Source organism: Hydra vulgaris, chromosome 06 (assembly GCF_038396675.1).
Source record: "Hydra vulgaris chromosome 06, alternate assembly HydraT2T_AEP".
Taxonomy (NCBI): Eukaryota; Metazoa; Cnidaria; class Hydrozoa; order Anthoathecata; family Hydridae; genus Hydra; species Hydra vulgaris.
The window spans coordinates 55889794-55917303 of NC_088925.1; the positions used below are offsets into that span (position 1 = coordinate 55889794).

General features: G+C 27.6%; 1 protein-coding gene across 2 annotated transcripts in view; it reads left to right on the forward strand.

Annotated features, from left to right (window-relative positions):
• The window catches only part of LOC136081992 (interaptin-like), a 79941-nt gene that overhangs the window by 2133 nt on the left and 50298 nt on the right, over window positions 1-27510 (forward strand). For both annotated transcript variants that reach the window (XM_065800519.1, XM_065800520.1), the window contains exons 3-4: window positions 183-283; window positions 16013-16051. In XM_065800519.1, the coding sequence (XP_065656591.1) occupies window positions 183-283; window positions 16013-16051 (140 nt within the window). The remainder of the gene's footprint in view (window positions 1-182; window positions 284-16012; window positions 16052-27510) is intronic.

Here is a 27510-nt window from a genome sequence, read left to right on the forward strand (position 1 = left end):
ACACACACACACACACAGATATATATATATATATATATATATATATATATATATATATATATATATATATATATATATATATATATATATATATAATAATGTATATAAATTCAAAATGTGTATAATATAAAAAAAGAAAAAGTTGTTTTCGAAAGTTAAAAACAAGTAAAATTATATTTTAGGCTCTGAAAGTGAAAAACAAGCACAAGTTCAGTTTAACAACAAACTACAGTTACAAGTAACTTCCATTAATCATAACTTGGATACAATTCAAAGCTTCATGGTAAGCTTTTTTTTTTATTACAGTTAAGTAATTACTTTTGGTTATAACATATTACATAAAAAATAAATAAAGAATTGAGTTTTATAAGTAAAGGTTACTGGGAAATGTTAATGTATTAGTATTAGCAGCTTAAGTTGCAAACAAAAAAAGTCTTATTGTCATTTTTGTTTAAAGCATCTCATCTGTTGCAGGCATTTAGGTTAAACGCCAAAGAATGTGAAAGCTGTCGTAACTTTAGGACTGTATTTTCATTTTGCAGTTTTGTTAGATTGATAAGTTTAAATTTTGTTCAATGTATTTGTTCAAGCTATTTTTAAAAGAGTTTGTGCTTTGCTGAATGACAACATTGTCTTGTATTAAATTCCAAATGGAAGCAGATCTATTGTTAAAGAAATGAAACCTTTGAGTACAATTCTTTATGGTTTCTCTGCGGTATTGTTTTTCAAACCTCTAGTTTGTATTTTTGAATTAGATTTCTTTGTTGGCATCTATTTTCTAGTGACGAAGATTTAATTGCAAAATGGCAAATAAAGTAATTAAAGTTATAAAGATTGTGTGGTATCTTTCAAGCAGGTTTTTGACTTTTAAATTAAGTAAGGCGACCATATTGACAATTGATACTCTATGCACGGGCACACACAAAAGTTTTATAAAGTTTATTCCATATAGCAACATTTCTTGAAATAAATGTATTTTTCAGATTTCCAAGCATTTGATTAGCTTAATTTGATGTGTTTGTGGCTTGATCATGAAGTGAAAGATCAGATAACAATATTAAACCTAAATTGTGTTCAGTTGATGTTACCTTAAGCCTAAAATTGCTGTCAGAAATATTTTAAAGTTGGATATTGAAATTTATTTCATATGTTATTGGTAATAAATGCACAAAATTTGAAATATATACAATACATATATATATATATATATATATATATATATATATATATATATATATATATATATATATATATATATATATATATATATATATATATATATATATATATATATATTATATATATATATATATTCTCAACTGGGAGGTAATCCACTGTTATTCAGGGTGGTAGCCCTCCCACTATCACATCAATATAAAGAAAGCACATAATTTAACATTCCTTCATCTTGTGCAAGGTATTATGGTTAATAAAATTGATGGAAATGGTTACTCAGGCATTAAAAACTTAGCACCGTCTATCGCACACTGTTGATATCTGGATAATGGAGCCCATTAACATCATTTCAGAACAGAAAGCTACTATCAACCTGCAAGTTAACCAAATAAAAAAACTTGAACAAAAATTAGCAGTCATTGAAACCAAAATCAACTCTCAACCAGCCACTCAATCAAGCCCACACTAGCCATCCTGGAGTAATATTGTCAGAAACAAACCAAACTCATCGCCACAAATTGGTCAAGTCCTTGTTGAAGTAAAGCAAGAAGCTAAACGTGAAAAGAATATAATAATATTTGGTGTCCCAGAGCCAGTGTCTGTAGCAAATGTCACCCAAACACCACCATCAGCGTTACCCTGCATCACAGAGATCCTAAATGTTATAGGCCTTACCAATGATGATGTTAGTTTCTCCAAGCGTCTATGCACAAAAAAAGCATCCAATTGTCGGCCTATTGTTGTAGAATTCAAAAACATTACTAACTAAAAATTAGCTCTAATAAACTCTTGCAAACTCGCCACACATAAGAATTTCAAGACATACAGAGTCAGTCCTGACTTGTCTCCTGCTGAAAGAGAACTTGAGTATCAAATATGCAAAGACCGCAACATTCATAATGACAAACTACATAATAACCCTGAAGCACTCTTTCACTGGAACATTCGGGATGGAGCAATCATCAAGATCCGCGGTATCCTTACCAACCATATGTACCACTAATATGCGCTCACTCTGTAACAAAATTGAGATTTTTTATCAATTTCTCATAGATACCAACATTAATATTGCCTGTTTAACTGAAACCTGGCTTAACCCCAGCGGTAAGCAAATTATTCTTTCTCAAATCAATAATAATTAAACTTGCATAAGCACTGAACGTCAAGATCGCATGGGTGGTGGTACTGCTATATTCATAAACAAAAAATACTCAGATAAAATAGAAAAAATAAAATTAACTTCAGACTACTCGTTTAACTTGGTGCCTAAACAAGAAATCGAACTAACAATCGCTCGTGTGTACCCAAAATTACTCCCCTGAGGATACTCTTCTTGCCTAGTTATATGTGCCTATATCCTGGTTTGGTCTAAAAGTGAGCAGCGCAATGCATCTTATCAACTTGCACAACTCATTGAACCAGCCATAACTCGTTGCACAATCGGCAATAAGCCACTAATATTTCTTGCAGGGGATCTAAATGGCTGCCCTACTGACTTTATTTGTCGTTCTCACCAACTCATTCATCTCAACACACACTCCACCAGAAAAACATCTATTCTTGACATCATCTTGAGTAACGCCCCTAAATGCTATGTGTCAAACACTCTTCCTAGTTTTGGTAATTCAGATAACCTTGTTGTAGTTAGTCAACCTCCTCTAAATCTCTATAAATCTACTTGCCCGGTTCCCCACAAGGTTGCTTACCGGTCAGGTAGAATTGCTGACACTGTTGCACTGATACGATCTACCAATATTGAAATCTTAGTTGATTCACCGCATGAGATACAAGTTGCTTGCAACAACTTTTATCATTCTATTCTCTCTGCCCAAGACATCTGCCAACCTCTAAAATCAATAACGCTCGTTAACCCTAAGCCTTGGATGACACCACTTATTCAAGGCCTTATAAAAGAGCGTCAACAACTCTTTTTCTCCGGGTACTACAAAGAGTGGAACGCCCTTGCAAATCGAATTAGTAAACTAATTACTAAAAGAAAGAGAATCTATAGCAGGCGTTTCACTACTGGAAACACAGATTTTTGGCATGAAATCAGTCTTGCTGATAAAGGTCAAATCACAACCCCTATCTCTGAGACACTAGCAAACCAATTAAAAGATCATTTTCAAAGTGTTTGGACTGGCAAGAAACAACCCAGCCTCTCATGCTTCATTAACCGAGAGGCAAACCCGCCTACTACCCCCATTTTTACCCTTAATAACATTACCAACCAACTCAGCAAACTTAGACCAGGTTCCTCAGGACCAGATGATCTCTCTCCGTTCTTACTCAAATCTGCTCGCTTTGAAATCGCCTCATCACTCTGCATCCTATTCAACCGTCTCATAGAAAACAGTTACCTACCTGACTAATTGGAAATTAGAAAACATAACACCGATTCCAAAAATTTCTAACCCACACTCGTCAAATGACTATCGACCATTTGCCATTACATCCGCATTATGTAAAGTTTCCAAGCATCACACCAAGCACTTATGGGTCTCAAACAAATGGTTCGGTTTCCTTCCAGGCCAAAGTACGATGGTAGCTATTATTCAAATTATAGAGGACTGGAGTCATACGAAAGATAACAACAAATCAATTTATGCAATATTCTTTGATTTCGAAAAAGCTTTTGATCTTGTCAGTCATGACAAGTTACTGTTAAAGTTAATGAACATTCTACCTAGCTGGCTTACCTCTTGGATCGCAGCTTGCTTATCTAACTGTCAACAAAGAATTAAAACAAATAATCACACCATTGACTGGAAATGTATCGAAGCAGGTGTACTTCAGGGTAGTGTTCTAGGTCCAATCCTGTTCATTCTATTTATTTCCTGTCATTAACGTCTATCTTCCACCTGAAACCATTCTCGAAAAATATGCTGATGACATACTGACCTATACAATTAATGATAAAGCTCCTACCAACCTACCTCAATCCATTGTTGATGGCGTCGCTCTTTGGTCTAAGGTAAACGGAATGAAACTAAGGTAAACGGAATGAAACTAAGGTAAACGGAATGAAACAAAGGTCCGAAATCATAAGGATTATTCCCAGATGAAATTCAAGCTTTACCATCCATTGTACTCAATAATAATGAACTTGAAATAGTCAGCAGCCAAAAATACCTTGGAATCATGCTCTATGAGAGTATTGATTGGGATGAACAATGGACAAAAGTTCACAACAATATAAAGTCAGTACCATATCTGCTCAAATGTCTTAAGCAAATTGGACACACTCAGCCAAACCTTTTACAGGTCTACTGATATTACGCTATTAGCCACTTGATATGTAGTGCTCCTATTCTCATTTCGTGCAGTGCTGCTGCAAAAAGAGAGATCCAACATTTTCATAAAAATGCCCTGCAAATTATTGGAATTGATGTAACCAATTCAAGCAGCTTCAATATTTTTTTTGACATTAAAGAGTTACTTGACAGGATCTATATAAATATACTCAAAAAAATCCTTGCAGACCCATCCCATCCTATAACCACTAAATTAACTCAAACCAACAGCAGAAACCCTAATAGATTCCTGTATGCTCTTAACATCGCAAAAACTACTACTTACCAAAAAATTTGTTTTCAAAAATACCTCCGTATCCTTTGTGATGGTGTCAATGACCTCTCCCTCCCAAGCAATATTGGAAGCTCTACTGCCTTTTGAATGCATAAATAATATGATCCTCCCCTGTATTCTTAGCAAACTATTAATATTAAAGGACAGATAAAATTGCACAATTCATTACTTGCAATGCTATTCAATTTTAAATAAAGATTTATAAAATTAAAATTAAAATATATATACATATATGTATACATATATATATGTATATATATATATATATATATATATATATATATATATATATATATATATATATATATATATATATTTATATATATATATATAAATATATAACTACATATGTATAATATAGTATAAATATATATAATTATATAAGTTATGTATTTATATGTACATCCTAATATAATTCTTTATACTGACATTTTTCACAATACAATTGTCCTGCAGTTTGCAGCTATCCACTTTGCAATGGCGTTTGTTATCTTGTCTTTCTCTTGTTTCACTTTTTTTTTTTATTTAACTTTTAAAATAAAGTTTCAACATGAATTAAACTAATTTTCGGTATTAATTAATAATGCATAAATGCAATAAAAAGCCATTAATTTACCAATAAACACACACATACACACACACACACACACACATATATATATATATATATATATATATATATATATATATATATATATATACATATATATATATATATATATATATATATATATATATATATATATATATATATATATATATATATATTCTTAGGTATCTTACAATGGCTGATTCTTTAGCAGGATATTTACTTTCTAAATTTTATGATTACGTTTTATCTGTACAATTATTCAAAATGAACTACATGTAATTAAAGTTCCTGTACCTATTCCCATTGACAAAAATCTACTTTTAAATCAAAGTAACCCACTACTGTATTAACTAAAAAAAAAAATTTACTCAGAGTAGCCCAGTAATGTATATTAAAGAGGAAGAGTACTAGAAGTCTTTAATTAACATTTTATCATAGAAAACAAAGGGTATTTACTCCTCTATTCTTAAAGAAATTGAAACTTATTTGACAAGTTATTTAAAAAAATATTGCTCTTGAAATATTGTTTAATTTAACTTGATTTTAATATTGCAAACTTATCATTAACTTTTAAGACTTAAGCGTTTTACTATCAAGTACTTTGATAGTAAAATGCTTAAGTCTTAACAGTTCTAAGTAAAGCTTTTCAAGCTTTATAAATTAACTATCTGTTGAAATATAAATACAAGTTATATTCACAAGTTTATATTAGTAATATATTCTTATTTCTGTAATTTGTTAAAGTGGAGATTTAGACAATACTTGTCAAATGAGTGGTGGCTGAATAAATGAGTGGAGGCTAAATGAATGAGTATAGGTTGAATGAATGAGTGGTGGCTAGTTGCAGGTTGCACTTCTAAATTTGAAAGAGGTTATTAATAGTAAGAGAACAATCTAAATAAAATTATCTAAATAAAAATAATAAAGAGAATTTAGATTTTTGAAAATGTTATAAATGCTGTTAAAGATAAACAAAATGATATATTCTTGATGTTGCAGATCAATGAACGAGATTTAAATTGTGTGCCTTTATTAGATGATTCTTGTGAAATTGTCAGTTATATTGCTGGTTTTATTGTGAAAAAATTGATTAAGAAGGTTAAAAAAAGAAGAATAAGAAAGTTAAAAAAAGAAGATTAAGAAGGTTAAAAAAAGAAGAATAAGAAGGTTAAAAAAAGAAGAATAAGAAGGTTAAAAAAAGAAGAATAAGAAGGTTAAAAAAAGAAGATTAAGAAGGTTAAAAAAAGAAGATTAAGAATGTCAAAATAAATTGCAAATTACTTTTTACTCAACATTTTCAATAAGACTTAATTGATTTAGTTATTTATGTTCATCTGGTTGATTAACAACTCTATCATTGCCACCTTTAAAATATGTCTGTGATAGTTTTGCTCGTTCATTTACTTAATATTATTTATGAAAGTTAGATCTTGGTAGTTGAGAAGATTACCAACTTTTTTTATATTCAAATTTTTAAAATTGTGGAAAAGAAACTATACACACTATTATTTCAACTATTTATTTTTATAACTCCAGAAATTGAGTCATTGGTTCATTGTTGCAGAAAACATTTAAAAAAAAGGCAAAATATAAAAATATTTTGCTTCACATTTTTAACCAATTTGTATGGTTGTTCTTTTTTACTAAACTTTTTTTCAAATTTACTTTAAAGAAATTTTTTTTTGTTAAGTCCTTGATATTTGCAAAATCTCTCTCTCTTTCTCTCTCTCTCTTCTCTCTCTCTCATTCTCTCTCTCTCTCTCTCTCTCTCTCTCTCTCTCTCTCTCTCTCTCTCTCATTCTCTCTCTCTCTCTCTCTCTCTCTCTCTCTCTCTCTCTTTATATACATATATATATATATATATATATACATGTATATATATATATATATATATATATATATATATATATATATATATATATATATATATATATATATATATATATATATATATTTATTTACAAATTCAAATTCTGGAATTTAAAATCAAAATTTGAAGACATTACAGAGAAATATTAACAAGCAAATAGACTTATTAGAAACCAATAAAAATTATAATACAAGTTATGATACTGTAAATAGTATGTACATAATAAGTATATAAAACAAACTAGGTTGACAAACTTATAGAATGCTTCTTTCATTTTCAATTTGTTGTTGTTAGGAGCAGTATCCAAAATTTTAAAAAAATTTTAAAAAAATTTAGGATACTGCTCCTAATTAAAAAAATTTTAGTTATTTAGATTTTTACAATTAACGGATGAAATTAAATGCTTGTAAACATTAGATTGTTTGTCACTTGTAATGTGGTCATGAATCCTTGTTGTTAAGTGTCTGGAGAATTCTCTAATATAACTAACATTAAATCCAGCACAAGAAAATTTGTAACCTATGTTGGATTTGAGCAGCTTAGATAGTGGATTTTTTATGCATAAACTATTTTGTAATTTATTGGTAGTGAAAGTTAAATTAATTATGGCATCTTAACAATATTTTTTAATGACTTTTTTTAATTTTTTCCAAGTTTGTAAAGCTTGAGTAAAATCCTATAAGTGGAAGTTTATAATATCTTGAATGAGGATTATCAATACTATTTATAGGAGATGGGTTTAACATTTTTATCAATAAATAATTTAATTTCAGTGTCAATTATTTTTGGTGGATATTGGTTATTTTTTAAAACAATAGATCGATTTTTTATGTCCTTATCAAATCTACCTTGTGTTGTTGATTTTATATGTTCTATCAATTAAACAATGTATAAGACTAATTTTATAACAATGAGGAAAAAACTGAAAAATGTTTGTAAAAGACCCATATATCTTTTTTTGTGATAAGCTTGTGTGGAAAGCAAAGCAGACTTATTGATAATAACATTTAAAAATGCAATTTGATTATCTGGTTCTTTTTTCATAGTAAATTTCAAGTTTTCATGTTGTTTAATAAGATTTTCAAAATAATCCTGTGCTTTAAACTCTGACCTAAAAATAGCAATAATATCATTCACACAGCATTTATAGAAAATCAGTATGGAAGAAGGGCAATTACTAAACCATTTTTTTTGTGAAACCCAATAAAAATATTAGCCAAATTTGGTGCTAAAGGAGAAACCATGGCAATGCCATCTAATTGATCATAATATTTCCTGTTAAATAAAAAATGATAAACGGATGTTAAGATTTGAAGAAATTTTTTTAATTGAGCTTTAGAAAAATATTTTAAACACGTTTCGTCTTGAAAGTATAAATCAGTAGCTATATTTATAGAATCTTTTCGTGGAACATTAGTAAATAAGCTTTCAACATCCTAGGAAACTATATACTTGTTAGTTATATCAACTTGTTTTGATTCCTTATCAAAAGAAAAAGAGTCACAGATGGAATAAGAGTTAGGTATATAAGACAGCAAATACTTATTTTTTTTATGCTTGTTATGATAATCCAAGAGGACATAAAGAAGAGGACATTAGTCCAAGGACTGTCACAAAGAAAATCACGAAAAGTATCCCAGTCAGCTTTAGGGTAGTAGTAAGTAATACGACAATAGGGTGATTCCAAAAAAGATCAGAGACCCGACATATATCAAGTTGTGAATTTAAATGATTGCCAGGAAAGCGAGTTACAAAGTTAACTATCTGAGTAACAGATTGAGAAATGCAGAAGTTATAGTATATATATATATATATATATATATATATATATATATATATATATAGTATATATATATATATATATATATATATATATATTTATATGTTTATATATATTATATATATGTAAATATATATTTATATATACATGTATATGTATATATATATATATATTATATATATGTATATATTTATATATATATGTATATATATGTATATGTTTATATATATACATATACATATATATATATATATGTATATATATATATATGTATATATATATATATATATATATATATATATATATATGTATATATATATATATGTATGTAGATATATATACATATACTTTCTATATATATATATATATATATATATATATATATATATTATATATATATATATATATATATGTATATATGCATTTGCTAGGGTCCAAAATAATCACAGTTTCGATAGTTGTATAAGTTACCTTTTCCTCATTATTTTTATGATTATCAAACAAGACAACAACTTTTTTTTTTTTTATGCTTTAGTTTAGCTTTTTTTAGTTTTTATACTTTAGTTTAGCTTTGCCACCAAGACAATGAAAATTAAAAAAATGTGAAAATCTTACCCCGTTTTCCAAATTATTCAAGTAATCAATAACAAATATCATATAACAGTCCTGGTATGGTTTCTTGAGAGTTAACAGTAGGTAAAATTAAAATACTAATTCATACTGCAAACAACAAGAAATTTGCACTATTCCATTTCTTGAGATTTGAGATTTCAAGTCGGTGCTTTTTGACTGTTTGCAATAGGTATTTTCTCTGTACTTTATCCTTTGTAATTGCTCCATCAAACTCTGTGATGAGCTTTACTGCTCTTTCAGTCATGTCATTATTGACTCTGCAATTGTGAACAAACATGGCAGCTTTATTATATGCTGCATCACACATCTTTGCATTGTATAAGGTTGTTTCCATCCATCAGGTGTGACTAAATGCTCCAGGCTGTAACCAGTGAACATCATGATGAGTTCTTCTATCAGAAGTATTAAGTTAATGGTCAGAAATGTCGAGCTTTTTGTATGTCGATTGTTAAGAGTTAATGCTGTTGAATATCCTTTAATTAATGGTGTATCTAGGCTGGATGTTACACCAAATGAATTCTGCCAAACTGCACACAAAATTTATTCCAACACATAGTGTTAACAAGCAAAGAAGAGTACCTTTTTGTCTAGTAATTTCTCCAACTTGATGCTGGCACCATTCTTTCTAATGAAGTTAGAGGCAGTTATGTCAAAAACTAGACCTACAATGGTATTTTCAACACTCCACCCCTGTATCACAGCAAGGATAACAGTTGCTTGGGTTGTCCCAGTTTTATCAGCTATGACAGGAACAAGAAGCAGTATTCCTTCTTTGTGAGCTGGCAGTCCTGCTTTAAGAATGGCATCTCTCTAATTGTCTCCAGGTACAATTATTCTGGCCCAGCAAAGAATAGCTTACTTCGGTGCAGTAAATGATGCTTTTATATGAAGAGCTGTTTCTGCTCAAATTTCTTTCCCTGCTCTTCCGGTACTTGGCTTCAAAGTGTCACCTTTTCAAATCAGTACCACCTTGTAATATAACAGTAGCCATGAATGCTGTTCTCCAAACAGCTGACAAATTCAGCCTATCGGCCATATTGAAGTCTTTAACAGATTCTTTAAAAGCTGAAGTGTTACCATATCTTTCTTCTTTGCCACAGTTGTCAAATTTTTTTCTTTTAAATGACATTTAAATTCCTCCTCATTTGGTAAATATAGAACTGCTATCAGTACTTTAATTTCCTGATTGTTGACCTGAGGATTCACCAATCGTTGAAAATAGATTTTACTTGCTTTGATTTTGATCCATTTTCTTCAAGAAGACTTTAGTTCTTTTCATTTTATGCTCTACTTTTCTCTTGCAGATTTTGTCTTCTGCACCCAGACGCACCTTATTTTGAGCTTGAAAAGCACTTAGGAATTCAATATCTTTGTCCTTCATTTTTTTGGTAAGAAGCCTGTTGATATCTGTTTTTGCCTGAGCATCTTGATGTGATATGAAAAAGTACTGTTTTAATTCCTCAATAAAAATATATTTTTTCTTTGTTTAATTTGCATTCTTTTCTTTCCTGCAATGTCTTATTGTTGTCATACAGACTAAGAATCTTTGTTTTTATATTGCCTTTATGTTGTATTTCAATGCCGGTTTTAGCCAGCATTGAAACAACAACTTTGCTTGTCACAGCACCATTACTACTGATGTGCCTCTCATACTTCATCAGTCCATCTTTCAAATTTAAGAACAAGTGAATAACATCTCCTTTTGTGGGGACTCTGCAAGCTGGTATTTTTTTTGCTGACTTGATGGCGATATCTTATAGTTTAAGGTGGGCTATTTTTACTGTATCTATCCCTGCATGCTCTAAAAACTTTAATTCTTTTAGTTTTTTTTCCGACACTTTAACCCTTTACAACTCTCTTCTAACTTCACATTTTCCTTACTCGTACAGCTAACAGCTTTTTAAGTTATTTGTCAACCGTTTTCTTGCTCTTTAACTCTATTCTTTGTTTTCTAGTAACTCCCAACTTATTAGTGATTGCTTGTAGCCATTTTGGGAATAAATTAGAATAAAATAAAAAAGTTGATAAAGCGAGATCAGTTTCTCTATGTTGTATGTTTTCAATTGCATTAGAATTTCCTTTTATATAAGACGATTTAACCAGAACAACAAATTTATGACGTGGGCATATGTTAAATTGAGCGAATATTAAATCAAAAAGAAAGAAGTTTACAGACGAATTTTGCAAACAGTTTTCATTACTCGCCCTATTTTTTTGTTTGTCCTATTTGAATTACTTTTCCATTGCCATACTTGATCTTTCCATTTAGGAAATTATATAACTTGAAGCTCGTGTTTAGACTTAGAATTAAGAAGTTGCATACCACTACGAAAAGTTGGCAATTCTTATTTGTCGACCCATAAATCATCACAATGCACTTGTTTATGTTGAGTTTTAGCTACCAGTTTTAAGTTTATTCAAATGCTTTATTTAAGTAGTTCTTGATTTCTTTGACATATCTAAATTTATCTAAATCTAAATTTTTTATTGATAAAATTTGGTATCAGTGTGTAACTTTGAAACATTTTGATTGCATCTGGCAAATCATTAATGTATACATCAAAATTAATGGTCCTATATCTGAACCCTTAGGTTACACCACCAAAAACATCAACCCAGTTACAGCCAATGTCACCCTTGACTACTTTCTATTTCTATTTTTGTGAAAAGCTGCAATCTATTTCAGTACTAATCCATCAATACCATAAGCGTTTAGTTATAACAACAATCTGTTATTAGCAATCTGTTATGGGGTGTCAAACCTCTTTGCAAAATCCAGTAGAACAGTATCATTGTTTTTATAAAGTTTTGTTTAGAGTAATACCTTTAAGTATCTTACACAACACTGAAATTGTTTGCTCTTGACACAAACTTAAGAAGAACACCACCAGCTTTAATAATAAATGATTTAAAAAAAATAATTTTAAATCAAAATTTTTATATTAATATGTACACAAAAAGGTTTAAACTTCAGGTTCCTTTTTATATGAAGTATTTACTTTTTTTATGTAGTAGTTACTGCATAAAAATATTTATTAAACTAGTAATTGGAAATGTGTTAAATTTTTTAAATACATAAAATAATTTTTAATTAGACTGCTACATTAATATTAGTCTAGTTTATAACAATAGTTTTAATAGATTTAATAATATCAGCATCTTTATCAAGCTCAATAATACTTTTTTTCCATTTTTAATATTTCTTGAATTTCAAAATCTTTTATTCATTCTTCTCTTTGCTCAATTTCATTTTAAATTTATGAACAATTAATTGTTGATACTTTTGACGAGAAGATTTGACATAAGAAAACAAACTCTTTGATTTTGGATAACTGTGATGTTCAAATATTTTTTGTTTCATAGTCACAAATTAATCGCTAAGAAATAAGGCTTTTGTTCAATTTCAAATTGTTCAATGTCAAGATTTTCTATATGAAGTATTTTATACTCAGTGAGTTTTAAAACATTAGTTTAAAACATTTGTTTAAACTATTAGCGATTTCAATTTGATCTAATGAAATATCATCTATTATCTTTTTGTAAAGCTTTAATTGAATCTTTTACCACTAACTGATTGATTATATATTTATATAGTATTTTTCGATTTTGCTTTACTTCTTAACCAAGTCTTTTTCATAATTCATTCAGATTGTTCATCATTACTACAGATTTTACAATCCCACATAGTATTTTACACTCTATACTCAAATTAGCATCTTTCCATTTTCAAGCACAGTTTCCATACCTCAAATTTCTCTTTTTTGCAATCAAGAATTTAAGTTCTTTATTTATCCAAGGAGTTTCCATACTCTAATTTGTGAAACATTAACAGTGAGAACAAATAAATTGCTTGCAATGCTGGAGCAATAGATCAATTCATTACACCTATCCTGAACTGGCATTTTTTTGTACAGTTGTACCTAGTCATCATTTGAAACAATTAGAGAAATTTTACCATAATTTGTTATTTTTTAAAAACATTATAAAAGTTTATTGGTAAAAGTTTCATTTTGTTTTTAACAAAATAATTGAAAAAGGTCCTGTAGCGGTATTACATAGAAATAACTCTGTATCTGATGCACTTACATTTCCTGATTCAGTTAAAAAAAATTAAATCCAATATCTTAACTGCCACTTTATTTGAGATTTGGAAAGTTAAAGCGTTTATTCATGGTGTACTCAAAAAGGTGACCTTTCAATTGCAAACATTTTGATCAAAGAATTTGCATCAAATTTTGTGTAAAAAATTAGCTTTAAAACACTTGAAATGTTAACAGTGGCATACTGTGAATCTGTGTGTATCTGATGATGTAACAAATGAAAATCAAATTTGTGGACAAGTTACTTGATGAAAGGTCTTCTCAAGCAAAACACAAGATTATAAAAATGTCATGATTTGTGCATTAAATTGTTGCTTGATAGAGATTTGTGAGGAACCAAAAACAAAACCCCAATAATGCCCCATCATGCTCAAGACAATATCAAAAAGTGCTTATCAGAATTGCTTCAAGGAATTAAAAAAGTGTTGACATAATGGAGATTACTTTAAAAGGGATTATGTAAAAATTGAAGAAAAATATTTTTAATACATATATGAAGTCACCTTACTTTTTGAACACATCTTGTATGCTAATATAAAAAGTGTCATTTATTAGGTCACTAAAAATATGTTTAATCCCTGTATTGTTATTGATAGAAGATACATTTCTTTTAGAGCAATTTATTGAAAAAATAATAATATCTCTCATAATATACTATAGAGAATTTAGATAACAAATTGTTACTTGACTTTCCTACCTTTATAGTACATGGCACTTCTAGAAAAAAAAAATTTATATATATATGTATATATGTGTATATATATATATATATATATATATATATATATATATATATATATATATATATATATATATATTTAAATATATATATATATTTTTTTTTTGTTATTCACCTCCTCAAGGCCGATAATATATTATATATATATACATACATACGTGTATATATATATATATATATATATATATATATATATATATATATATATATATATATATATATATATATATATAAATATTTAAATGAAAAAAATACAACTTTTTTATGGGAATTTTAGATTCATGCCATTCGGCAATCATTCAGCCATCTGAGTGATGATGATCATCATCATCATTCAGATGGCTCAATGATTGCCAAATGGTATGAAACCTAAATTCCCATAAAAAATTGTATTTTTTTCATTTAAATATTCAATATATTTTGATCTATTTTATAAATATCTATTCCTATTAAACCAACAAAAAGCTGTATTAAATCCAACAGATTACAACAGAATACATATATATATATATATATATATATATATATATATATATATATATATATATATATATATATATATATATATATCTATTTATATCTATATATATATATATATATATATATATATATATATATATATATATATATATATATATATATATATATATATATATATATATATCTATATCTATATATTATATATATATATATATGTATATATATATATGTATATTTATATATATATATATATGTATATATATATACATATATATATATATATATATATATATATATATATATATATATATATATATATATATATATATATATATATATATATATATATATATATATATATATATGTAAATTTTATGCTTTTAAAAATAAAATTAATTTAGTTGACCTAATAAAGTTTAATAACATTAAAAAATTTTAATTTATAAACTGCTTGCCCAAACCAAAAACCTCAGTTGATGTAGCATCACTCCACTCATGCTCTACTGATTTGTCAGTGGACGTAGCAGTATTCCTTTCATGTTCTACTTATTTGTCAGTCAAAGTATGTACACTAAAATGAAATATAAAAAAAAAAAAAATTAAATTCAAAAATTAAAAACAAAATAAAACAATAAAAAAATAAAAACAAACACATTCTGCATTAATAAAAATAAATAATTCTAATCAATTAAGTTTGTATTTTTGTAATAATAAAATTTTTTTTTTTTGCAATTTCATGGTTTTAACTTTTAGACAACATGGGCATGTTGGATAAAAGTTAAAAGTAATTAAAAGTTATGTACTTCATTGTAAATATATGTAAATATATGGCACCATACCAATATAGGGAGCTATAAGAGCTTTAGTGCATACATCAACTGATATAAAGAGAACATGGGAGTTGTTGCTATTTAAAAGAGGGTTGGTTTTGTTAGCAATATTTAATTTTGATTATTCTTTAATTTTTTCCTTATATATACTTTACAGCAATAATTATTTAAAAAAGTTGATTGTAGTTCAGAAAAATTTATTTAAATTTTTTTTTAATATAAAGATAAAAAATTTTGAAGACTTAAAGGACCAAAAGGATTCCGTAAGTTTTGGTTTTTTTTGTGTTTGCTTTAATTGTCTTTTATATTATTTGTTTGAATTATTAATAATTATTATAATATTATTATCTTTTATTATTGTTTATATGCTTTAATTATTAAACTTATACAGGGGTATATATATATATATTTACAATAAAATATATATATATATATATATATACAAAAAAATTTGCTTAGCAATAAAAAAAAATTGTACGCATTCTCAGAAATATTCGCAAAGAAACTTGCTTCGAGAAGTAAAACCAGTTAAAAGAAAATGACGATGATGATGACGACGACGATAATGATGATAATGATGAGTATAAATCGAATAAAGAAATAGGCCGTTTTATAACTACTTTAAAAAAAATATTTTAAAGTCTCTAATTGAATCAAATGTGACAGCAATATATATATATATATATATATATATATATATATATATATATATATATATATATATATATATATATATATAATATATATATATATATATATGCGTGTGTGTGTGTGTTTGTGCATATATATATATATATATATACCTTTTTTTTTTTAACATCTTTACTTCCAACAAGACTGCTAGCAACTACTATTAGAATTGGAACTAGAAGAGAAAAGATGAAGTTTGTATAAAAAGAAAACAATTAACAGACGACTTAAAAGATTGCAAATTATATGAATCAGAAAAACAAGTTAAAGGAAGCGAGTTCGAAAGAACTGATGTTTGAGAAAAAAAACTGGATGATTAAGATTTTTTGGAGCACTAAGGAACAGTCAAAATAAAAGGATGAGACTTAATAGAATGATGAGTAATACAATAATGATGAGTAATACAAGAGTTTTTGGAGATAGTACAAGAGATGCTAGTTCTTTAGAGCAGTGTCAATTAAAGTATTTATAGAAACAACCCTCGGAATTAGGGTCAGCATTTTGCAATGCTGACCTAACTGCCAACCTGAAAGTGTTTGAGGTCGGCAATTATTCTTGACCTCATTTCTATGTTTTATGGTTAGACCTTTGTATCAAAATAGTTTTTGTCGAACTGATGCCAACCTCAAAAAGATTGAGGTCGGCAAATTATTGTCGACCTCATTTTTCCTAATTCGGAGGATTGTAGAAAGGAAAAGCAACATTAAGGTGATGTGATAATGGTTGGAGGTTGGCTGCTTGAGCAGATCTAACTATGTTTACAATGGGTTTTTGCACCTTGTCTAAAAAAAAAAAAATCATTGGAAGATTCGCCCCAGATCTGACAGCAGTATTCAATACAAGGACGAATATAAGATTTATAAAGATATAAAATAGAATCCTGAGTAAGAAAAAGTTGAGCACTATAAAGAGATTCAATCTTAGCAGATGCTAATTTTGCATTTGAATTGATAAATGGTTTCCAAGTAAGATTAGAAGTAAGAGTTAATCCTAGAAAACAATGGGTAGATGACTTACTGAGTATATTACCATTTTTCTGAGAAATTGGTAAGGTATATTAAAAAAGTATAGGGCCAAGGATAAAAACTTGAACCTCTGAAGTTACAGGAACCAAAAAAGAGTGCTGTCCATTGTGGACAACTTTTATACTATGATTGGAAAGGAAGGATTCAATAATCTTAAAAATGTTAAATGATACACCATAAAAAGAAAGCTTATGGAGAAGGCCAGCATGTCAAACTTTATCAAAAGCTTTAGAAATATTGAGAGCTATAACCTCCCTGCATTTATCTAATGTATGATAAAATCTATTGGTTGTTACTGCTAACGAATCAGCAGTAGAACAAGGAGAATGAAATCCATATTGATGATCAGAGGTCAGTTATTAGATTTAACATGAAAGATTAAGTGTTTGTAAATTAAAGACTCAAAAACCTTGCTTATGATATGAAAAAGACTAATGGGACAGTAGTTAAGTATAAACAATAATATATATATATATATATATATATATATATATATATATATATATATATATATATATATATATATATATACATACATATATATATATATATATATATATATATATATATATATATATACATATATATATATATATATATATATATATATATATATATATATATATATATATATATATATATATATATATATATATATATATATATATATTTTAGGTGTTGTGAGCTGGCAACTGGAGAATAAAAAAAAGCAAAATAAAAAAAATAAGTTCTAGCATTTGGACATTAAAAAAAAAAATTTAAGGCAAGCCATGGCTCTCACTCACAGTTCCCTATACCATTTTATACGCACTAATCAATGTTCTACATTTTTTAGAAACATAAATATTGTTAAAAATATTTTTTGGCGTGTTATATTCTTAGCAGGAATAAAAGATATCTCTATATTTTGTAAATATTAAATTAATTTATTGAACTTATTTCATTCTGAGTAATCTTTTAAAGTTTTATCATATTTATTTTGCATCTCTTCTCTGTTTGATCCCAAACCTCCAAGAAATGTTGAGATCATATTGAAGAGAATATTTAAAAAAATAAGTTTAAGCTAAATTTTTTTGATTAAAACAAAAAAATAAATGCTCATCAAGAAAAACTAACTTTTTTGTTTTAGTCAACGCTCACCTTCTCCGTTTTGTTGTAGGCCAAATAGTCTTCATAACACATGCCACAATCTACAGACTTAATAATTTTTTCTAGCATGTTTTATTCCTAGAAGTTTTACCTGAACATTTAGTCATTGATTTTTTTGTTGATTTCAATCATGTAATTAAACAAAAAAATCAATGACATCATGTACTAAAACTCATAGGAATAAAATGGGCTTGAATAAATTATCAAGTCTATAGATTTTGGTATATATTATGAAGACAATTTGGCTCACAAGAAAATAGAAAAGGTGAGATTCACCTGGAACAAAAACGTCAGTTTTTTGTGTTATGGAATTTTTTTTTTTTTCTTATCAAAATAATTAGGCCCAAGAATTTTTTTTTTTTAATCATTTTCATTAATTTTGAATGCAGCACGTCTCAGAGCTTTGGGATTTCCCTAAGTATTTTGAAAATAAAAGTTATAAAATACTTAAAAAAAGTTTTGAACATTTTTACATAGATATTCATATTTTTGTTTACCTAATTTTTATCCTTAAATTATTTTTATGTCTTAGCTTTAAATAAATTTATAGTGGTTTAAATTGCATTGAATATTATATTTAGGGTTATAAAATGCTGTCATCGGTAAGTAATAAAATCGTTAGCTTGATAGCTAAGATACTTGATAGATAAGAAACCTGCATGGCTTGCCAATTTTGGGTGTATAAAATATTGTGTATAAAATAATAAATGTAAAAATGTGAATTACTTTCAAGCGTAAATACTTTACATAACTCATATAAAATATATAGTTTACTTATATTTAAAAGTAATACGTTCTTTTTTACATAAATTCTATAACGTGTAGAACTTAATTTCTTAGGTTATGTTTTTTAAATGAGTTACTGTTACTTGAAAGAGTAATTTACTTTTACAATTAAAAGTTATTTACATTGTTACTTTTACTTGTAAATGTAACTTACTTTTATTGGTAAGACGTGTAAAGTAAATTACTTTGAAAAGTAGTTTTATTTATACTTAAGTAAAAAGTTTACATCGAAATATAATTTACTCTTAAAATGTAAAAAAAGTTATTTATGAAGTAAACTTACTTATAATATTTAATATATAATATATATAATATTTAAAAACCATAACACTTACTTTACAAAGTTAAATTAAACCACATTGTAACAACAAATTACTTTTATGTGTAAAAGTAACTAACTAGCAAAAACAGCTTACACAAAAATAATTTGAAAAAAATTATTATTTACAATTACAAGTGAAAGTAAGTTTTTTTTTTGAAATTTTTAAACTTTACTTTGTAAGGAATTAAAATGCAAGTTATATTATTTACTTTCTCAAAGAACAGGGTAGATCTGGGTAATACTTCAGGTAGAACTCTAATGTATGTGGGCAGTGTTTGTGGTGGGGTATTAAGAAAAGATTTTTTTTTCACGTATGTTATAAAGGGTAGTTCTTTTATAATTAGGGGCAAATATAGTCAACATGCAGGTATACCAGTACTGTAGAGGCGGGCTCCCTGCCACATGAGTGCTAATATGGGCTGCTAAATAATCATTTATTTTTATTTGTTTTTTTTTTGTTGAGCAGAAATAAGTTTGAAGCCATAATAAAACTTTGGCAGGGGGGAGAGAGGGCATGATTTCTACGCTATGGGTAATTCATGCATGTGTAAACCTCAACTAAGTCACTGTTTGTTAGAACGTGCTTTTTCTCAAGTTTTTTTTCCTTGTATTTGCCTTTTCAATCAAGTATTTTTTTAGCGTTATATGATGCAATATAACATTTTTGGGATTCAAAAGGACATCGACTAATAAAAAAGTTTTTAAAAAATAATAAGTAATTTAAACTATCTGCTATAATTTATATAATTAATAGAGTGCTTATCAGGTATAATCTTTTATTGCGTTTTATCATATATAATGTATTTGAAAAAAGATGGTAAGAAAAGCTGTTCAATCTTCTACTATAGATTGTGGGTACCCTAATAACCTCCTTTTTGTTGCGTTGGTGTCCAACTAGCACAAGGATGATTAGAAAAATAAAATCTTATTCAATTAAAATAGTGCTTCAGAATAAACTTGTAATTTTTTTTCAAGCATTAGTTTAAGTTCACAAGATGTTTGTCAGCTATCAGTTGTCCTGGAATCTTGCGATTTTTTTTTCACTACCTTCCAGACTAGCTAGAGCTCTGAAACTTCCAGCATTTGTGTAAGTTTAATAAAAATACATCTTAAAGTTGTTTTCATAGCCAACTGGAGAACTCCACTTTTTTGAATCTCTTATTTTTTTGATTTTACTTTATCTTTTAGGCACTACTTTGATTTTACTTTATCTTGACAGCATTTGTGTAGTCCCAATAAATATGTGTGTTAAATTTGTTTCCAGTGTAAGGGGGTTTTACCCTTTTTTTTTTTTTTCTCTAATATTTTGATTTTCTTTAAAGTTGAGGTTTATAACTTTTTAGAAAGAAAGATTTTTTGCAAATTACCTTTAAAAATGCATTTTTTTGATTAATTTTTTAGTATTATTTTTTTTGTCGGAAGAAAATAGGTTAGGGGCCCCAATAAAAAAACACCATAAAGGAGCCGGGCTGATTCTTTTTGCTTCTCTAGCATGGTTGTTTTCATTTAGCATGGTTGTTGTCAGGGCCATCCCAAAGAGGTCTCTAATTGGGGGGTGGGGGGTCTTATGTGTTTTTTGCTAACTAGAGACACTCACACACTAAAAAAAGGGTCTTCGATATTAGACATTTTGCCAACTATAGCTCAAAACTTGCCAACTTATATGCTAAATGTACAAATGTGCTGACTCAAAAGCATATATAACAGCGTTGGAGGAGGAGGGGGGATACCCCTTCACCCCCCATATGGGACAGTCCTGTTAAACCCTGGTCGTAACAACAGAAATGAAATTTAATTTTTTTTCCTGTTATTTAATAATAGCTAATCATAAAACTGTTGTCTGCAATGAACTAATTTCAGTTAGTCTATTCCAGACAACAATTATTCCTTTATTATTCTATTATCTCTAACAATTGTTCTAGTTTTTTCATTTCCAGAAATAACTTTCAGTTTGCTTAGATTTTAACAACAACCACGCTGAATAAAAGAAGCCTAAATACAAAACTTAGAATAAAAATGCAAAATCCAGAGCTATTCCCAAACAAAAACAATAAACCAGCTTTTTTAAAAAAACTTTTAAATAACTAATGTAAATCACTTCAAGATTAACAAAAAAAAAAAATTTTTAAATGTAAAAGTAAAAGTAATTAACTTAAAAAAATTTATAACTTTTCATAACCATAACAACCACTTTTCATAACCATAACAACCGTTTATTTTAATTTATTTAATATAGCGAATTTAATAGGATAGTTCAAAAAAGCACACTTTCAAATTCAAAGTTATATGATTGATTGTAAAGAAAAATGTCTTGATATTACTTTATCATACAGATTAAATAACATCAAGTTTTCAGTAAATTTTTGTTACTTTTTTACTTTAAATTTTTAAAAATTTAAAGTAAAAAAGTTAACAAAAATGAAAATCACATTTTTTAAACAACCAGATTCCAATCACATATTTAAAATCAGGCCCATAGCAAGCTTTTTGTTTTTGTTTGAGAATTTAACTTTATGTAACAACATGGAGCAAACTCCAAACATTTATACACTCATGTTTATGTAAAGCTTTTCAAAAGTATTGCGATAATAGGAGTCTGTTAACAATAAAACCCTTTGTATATACATTTTTTTAAAAATTTTAAACTAAATTTTAGTTCATTAACAAGTCTCTAATGTCATGCATAAATCTCTTAGTGTTCAAATTCTATGACCATATAAATTTTGAGTAACCTCCCCAATTATTTAGGGAATTTAAACAATTATCTTTAATTAAGTTATGAGTTTGTCTGACAATCAAATTCTAATCCTCATTCAAAATTTTGGAGCGAAAGTTAATTTAACTCTTTTTTTGTGAATAAGTAATCAAATGACGCGAACTTGGAATTTGTTGAAGAATATCAAAGAGAATTAAGTTTTTATAAGTGACTTAAGTCTACAAGATCATTTGTATTTTTCAAACAATATTATAAAATGTTCAAATTGTTTTTATTTTTATTATTATTAATTTCATAATTATCATATTAATTTTTTTTTTCAAATTTAATTTGACTTCGTCATTAAGTTGTTGTTTTTTTTATTACATAAAGACATTCTTTAATGCAGTGGTTGATTTTTAATTTTTATAATTTTTATTATTTTTCTAAATTTGTTGTTTTTAATTATAACTTTTCTTTCGTAAAATATACGAATGGCGGGGACAAGAAAAAGACAAAAGTAGTCTTATTGCCAAATTCCTAATTATCTGTTCAAAATAAAGTCATTAAAAACTTTTCATTAAATTGATGATCATGTGTTTTTCTGAAGTTTGGGTTTATTAAGTTTATTTTAGTTGACAATTATAGTTTTGTATTTTTTGGAAATATATCTAAAAAATTAATATATATGTAGCTGAAATACCAACTTCTCCTGTTTTAGTATGTTGTTTTAGAAAAAAAGAAACCTATTTTAAAGTAACATACTTAAACAGAAGAAATATTGCTTGAATAACGGAAATTTTGAATAATTTTATTCTTTTAAAATATAAATAAAATGGTTTAAAAAAATATTATCCAAGTATAAATTAAACAAAATAGAAGATTTAAATACATGTATTGCGTGGTATTATACCACGTCAAAAGCAATGTAAAAAGGGTTCATAATCTGAAAATGCGGCGATTCCTTTTATCACAAAACCGATTAGAATTACTTAATCATCAGCATCTTTAACTGATAGTATTTTTAACAGTTATGTCCAAATGAGGTCTTTTAATGTGTTGTTAAAAACCATATTAAACTCATTTAAAGACTTCATGGTAACCAATAATATAATGATGTCTACTTGCGTATATTTTGAGATGTAATAGGCCGGGTGAATAAAAAAAAGCAATTGCTTTTACTCAGTAATTGGTCAGCTTTATGTAAATAAAAAAATTTGTGCAAAACTGCTCAAGTTTTTATTCACGTAAAACTGACCAATTACTGAGTAAAAGCAATTGCATATTTTTTATTCACCCACTCACTGGCCTATTATTAATATAATTATGAAAAACCAATGGTTTTGGTTAATAAATATACTTTTGGTAAATAAAACATACTTAAGTGCCAAACTTAAGTATGTTCTTGTTTATATGACATAAGAATAGTTAGGAAAATGTTGAAACAATCACCTTATTTGGTTTGTATAACTTTGTATTAATTTGTATAATTTGGTTTGTAAACTTGGTATAATCATAACCTTTGAGTTTCAAATTTTAAAATCTGTCAACTTTAATTTAGTGTAAGAAAATAAAAAATAAAAGTTTCGAATTTGTTGCCTTCACATTTAGAGTAGGGATGGTAAATGTTTTAGAGTATTTTTTTTCCTGGCTCCAATCACCACAAGTTTTCTTTCTTAATCTACATATAAGTCATTGCTTAGCTATAGCTCGGGTTATATGTATATTACAACAGTGGCGTAGCAAAATATTTTTGAGCAGTAGGCATAGTGAACCAGGTGCTCAATTTCTGTTTCTCTGGAGCAATAACTTTTTCTAAAAAACTAACAAAAAAATCTCTTTAAATACATCTTGAGGCTCCTAAACCTTGCAACCATGGGCATAATTGCTTGAGGAACTGTAAATATTGCTTACACTGGCCTTGCTGTAGTTAGGCCACTGATACTACATGCAGATGAAGATATTTACATAGTTCTTAATTTTTCACGCCTGTAAAATATTGTAGTTCCTAAAACCATTGCCGGATTAGGACTTGCAGGTTCTGCGGAAACTTTTCAGCAGGTGGCCTTTTTTCTGAACAAAGTAGCAAAAAAACCTTACAAAAATAAAGCATCTCCTTTAAAATTTTGGAGCTCCTAAATCTGCAGGACATGGGGTTGTAGTCCCCATAATCCAGGACTGGTTTAAACTTTCCATCCTTAGTTTTTATATAATAAAAACTTTTACGCAAAAAAGAATTTCCAATTATGCCTTTCAAATAGTCTACCCTTTCTGAGTCTCTCATGGGTATATGCGTTTTCTCACTGCTATGTTTCAGCTTTGTCTGAATTCCAGACCTTTGAATGGTTGGCCAGAGAGTGAGTATTTTCAGGGTGGCCACGCCTCCTAAAGAATCCTAAAATGCCCTAATATTTGAAAAACATTCTTAAAAGACCTAATTTCTCTGAAAGTATAGATCATTTTCTCAAATACTCCTAATTTCTTTTAGTTTATTTTTCCTGAGTATAATGCATAAACTATTATCAGCCAATCAACAATAAAGTTAATAAAATGGTTTAGACTTTGAGTTAGTACTGTTGTTTACTGAGAGAATTTAAGTTACTCAAATGCATATTCAATATTTTTTTATATTTTAATAATTTAAAAATTTTATTCTATTAAAATTTCAGTTTTTTTTTGTTATTTCTGTCTAAGTTCTGAAAATCAAAATTATTTTTATTAAAATTTTATTTTAATTAAGTTGACCTAATCTAATTTTGTCCTTTCAGAATAGAGAATGTCAGTCAAATATAAAGCTAAATTTTAAGAGTGGTTAAAAGACAATAATTATAAAAAATTTTATTTAGTAAAGTATTATGTTGTTATATTGGTTTTGTTTGATGATTTTTTATTTTCGGGTTTTTTTAACTACTCATTTTTGCCAAATGTTTTTTTCTAAAATATAATTTTGTAATACATAAAATTGTAAATCATAAAATAGAGAAAGCCACCAGCTGAATTCTATTTTATAAAATAAATTGTTTTGCGTTGTTTAACAATTTATATTCTGAACTTTTTAAATACGACCTAGATGATTGCACATTGAAAATACATATTAATGAAAAAAACATGTATTCTTGAATGTTATATGTGCTTGAAGTTTATGCTATGTCTGTTGCAGGTCTAGATACAAATACATTGAAAATACATGTTAATGAATGAAAATATAAACAATATATGCCTGTCAGTAATAAAAGAAATACAAAGGGTCATTGAGCCAAGGGTGTACACTGTGTACACTTAAATTATATTTGTTTAATGGTATAAATTTAACATGGTAACATTGGTATCATTTGACAGCATTTGTTTTGAAAATTTTTCATAACATGCTTTTGCATATTCACAAAATTTAGTTTTTTCACATATTTATTTAATTTATTTATTTATCTATTTATGAATAAATTTAATATATTATGAAAAAATGTTATTAAATTTTTTTACCCGTTTATTATAAAAAATATTGTGTTCTGTTATTTTTTCTAACTTTACACTGCCATAATGTGCCAAAAATGTAAGTTTTTAATACCGGGTTCTTAAGTTTTAATACCAGGTTTTATTTTTTAATTTTATAAGTTTTTATATTTTCAAAGGATTTTAATAACTAGCTCTGTTTTTTTCTTATTTCTGGAAATTAAAATTTTTTTTATTCATATTTTTATTTTATTAAGTTAACCTTAATCTTTTTGTATATTTAGAATAGAAAATGTCAGTCAAATATAAAACTAAATTTCAAGATCATTGGTTAAATAGCAACAATTATAAACAATGGGTACAAAAATGTCCCAACAATTTGTATTCGCTAAATGGAAGGTATGTTTGAAAGTTGGCTGTTGCAGGCCTGAGTACAAAGGCATTGGAAAAACACACTAATGGTAACAAACATAAACAACATATGCCTGTCTGTGATAAATATGCATTAAAAACTGTTATAGAACCGCCAGCTAGCCCAAAAATGATCCACAACAAACTTTTATTGTATTTGTTGCAGAGTCGCAGTTAGCAAAGAAAGCAGAAATAATGTGAGCAGTTGATGTTGTGCTTTCAAAACAATCTTTTCAATCAAGTGCAAACAAATCTGAATTATTTACTGCAATGTTTAGTAATAGTCAAATAGCTAAACAATTTTCTTGTGGGAAAAAAAAGTGCACTTATCTTGTGTGCTTGGGAATTGCACCATATTTTAAAGAAATTAAATGTGAGACATTATCAGTGCTTGATTAGTTTGTTTGCCAATTTGGTGAATCTTACAACCAAGTTGTCAAGAAGAGTCATTGGATGTCCCATCAAATGAGGAGTCCCAATATCTAACATTACATGTTAGATATTGGGACTCCTCGTTAGAGATGGTAAAAACAAGATATTTCAACTCTGAATTCTTGAGAAAAGCTGCAGCTGTTGATATTATGATAAGTTTCTGTAAATTTATTAGTGGTTTAAAAGAAGATAAAATACTCCAGGTTTGCATCGATGGTCCAAATGTTAACATGTTTTTCCTCTCTAATTTAAACAAGAAGTGTAAGTGAACTCAGGTAGTTAGCATCAATTGGATTATGCGGCCATCTCACAATGCACTGTTCATTCAAGAATGGTGCAAATGCTTCAGGATGGAAATTGAACAAATTACTGTCTTCAATGTATAAGATATTCCATGAGAGCCCTCCTTGTTGCGCTGATTTTGAAAATCTTACTCAAGCTCAGTCTTCAGACTATGCTCTACAGTTCTGTAGCCATTGTTGGATTGAAAATGAGAGAGTAGCAAAGAGAGCAAAGACAGAAATTGAGAGCAAAGAGAGTGATGGAGGGCAGAGAGAGCAATGGTGATATTGTGATTATTGACTTTTGGAAAAGTTTACCAAAAAGAAAGCAACCTGGTCAATGAAGGCCTGGGCAAAATACTAGTTATGAATATCTTTCTTCATGCTATAAAGATGTGTTAGTCCCAATAAAGTTTCAATTTTTTGAGGAAACTGAAAAATTGTTAAATTCTTTCTTGTTAGTTTTCCAAACCGACAATCC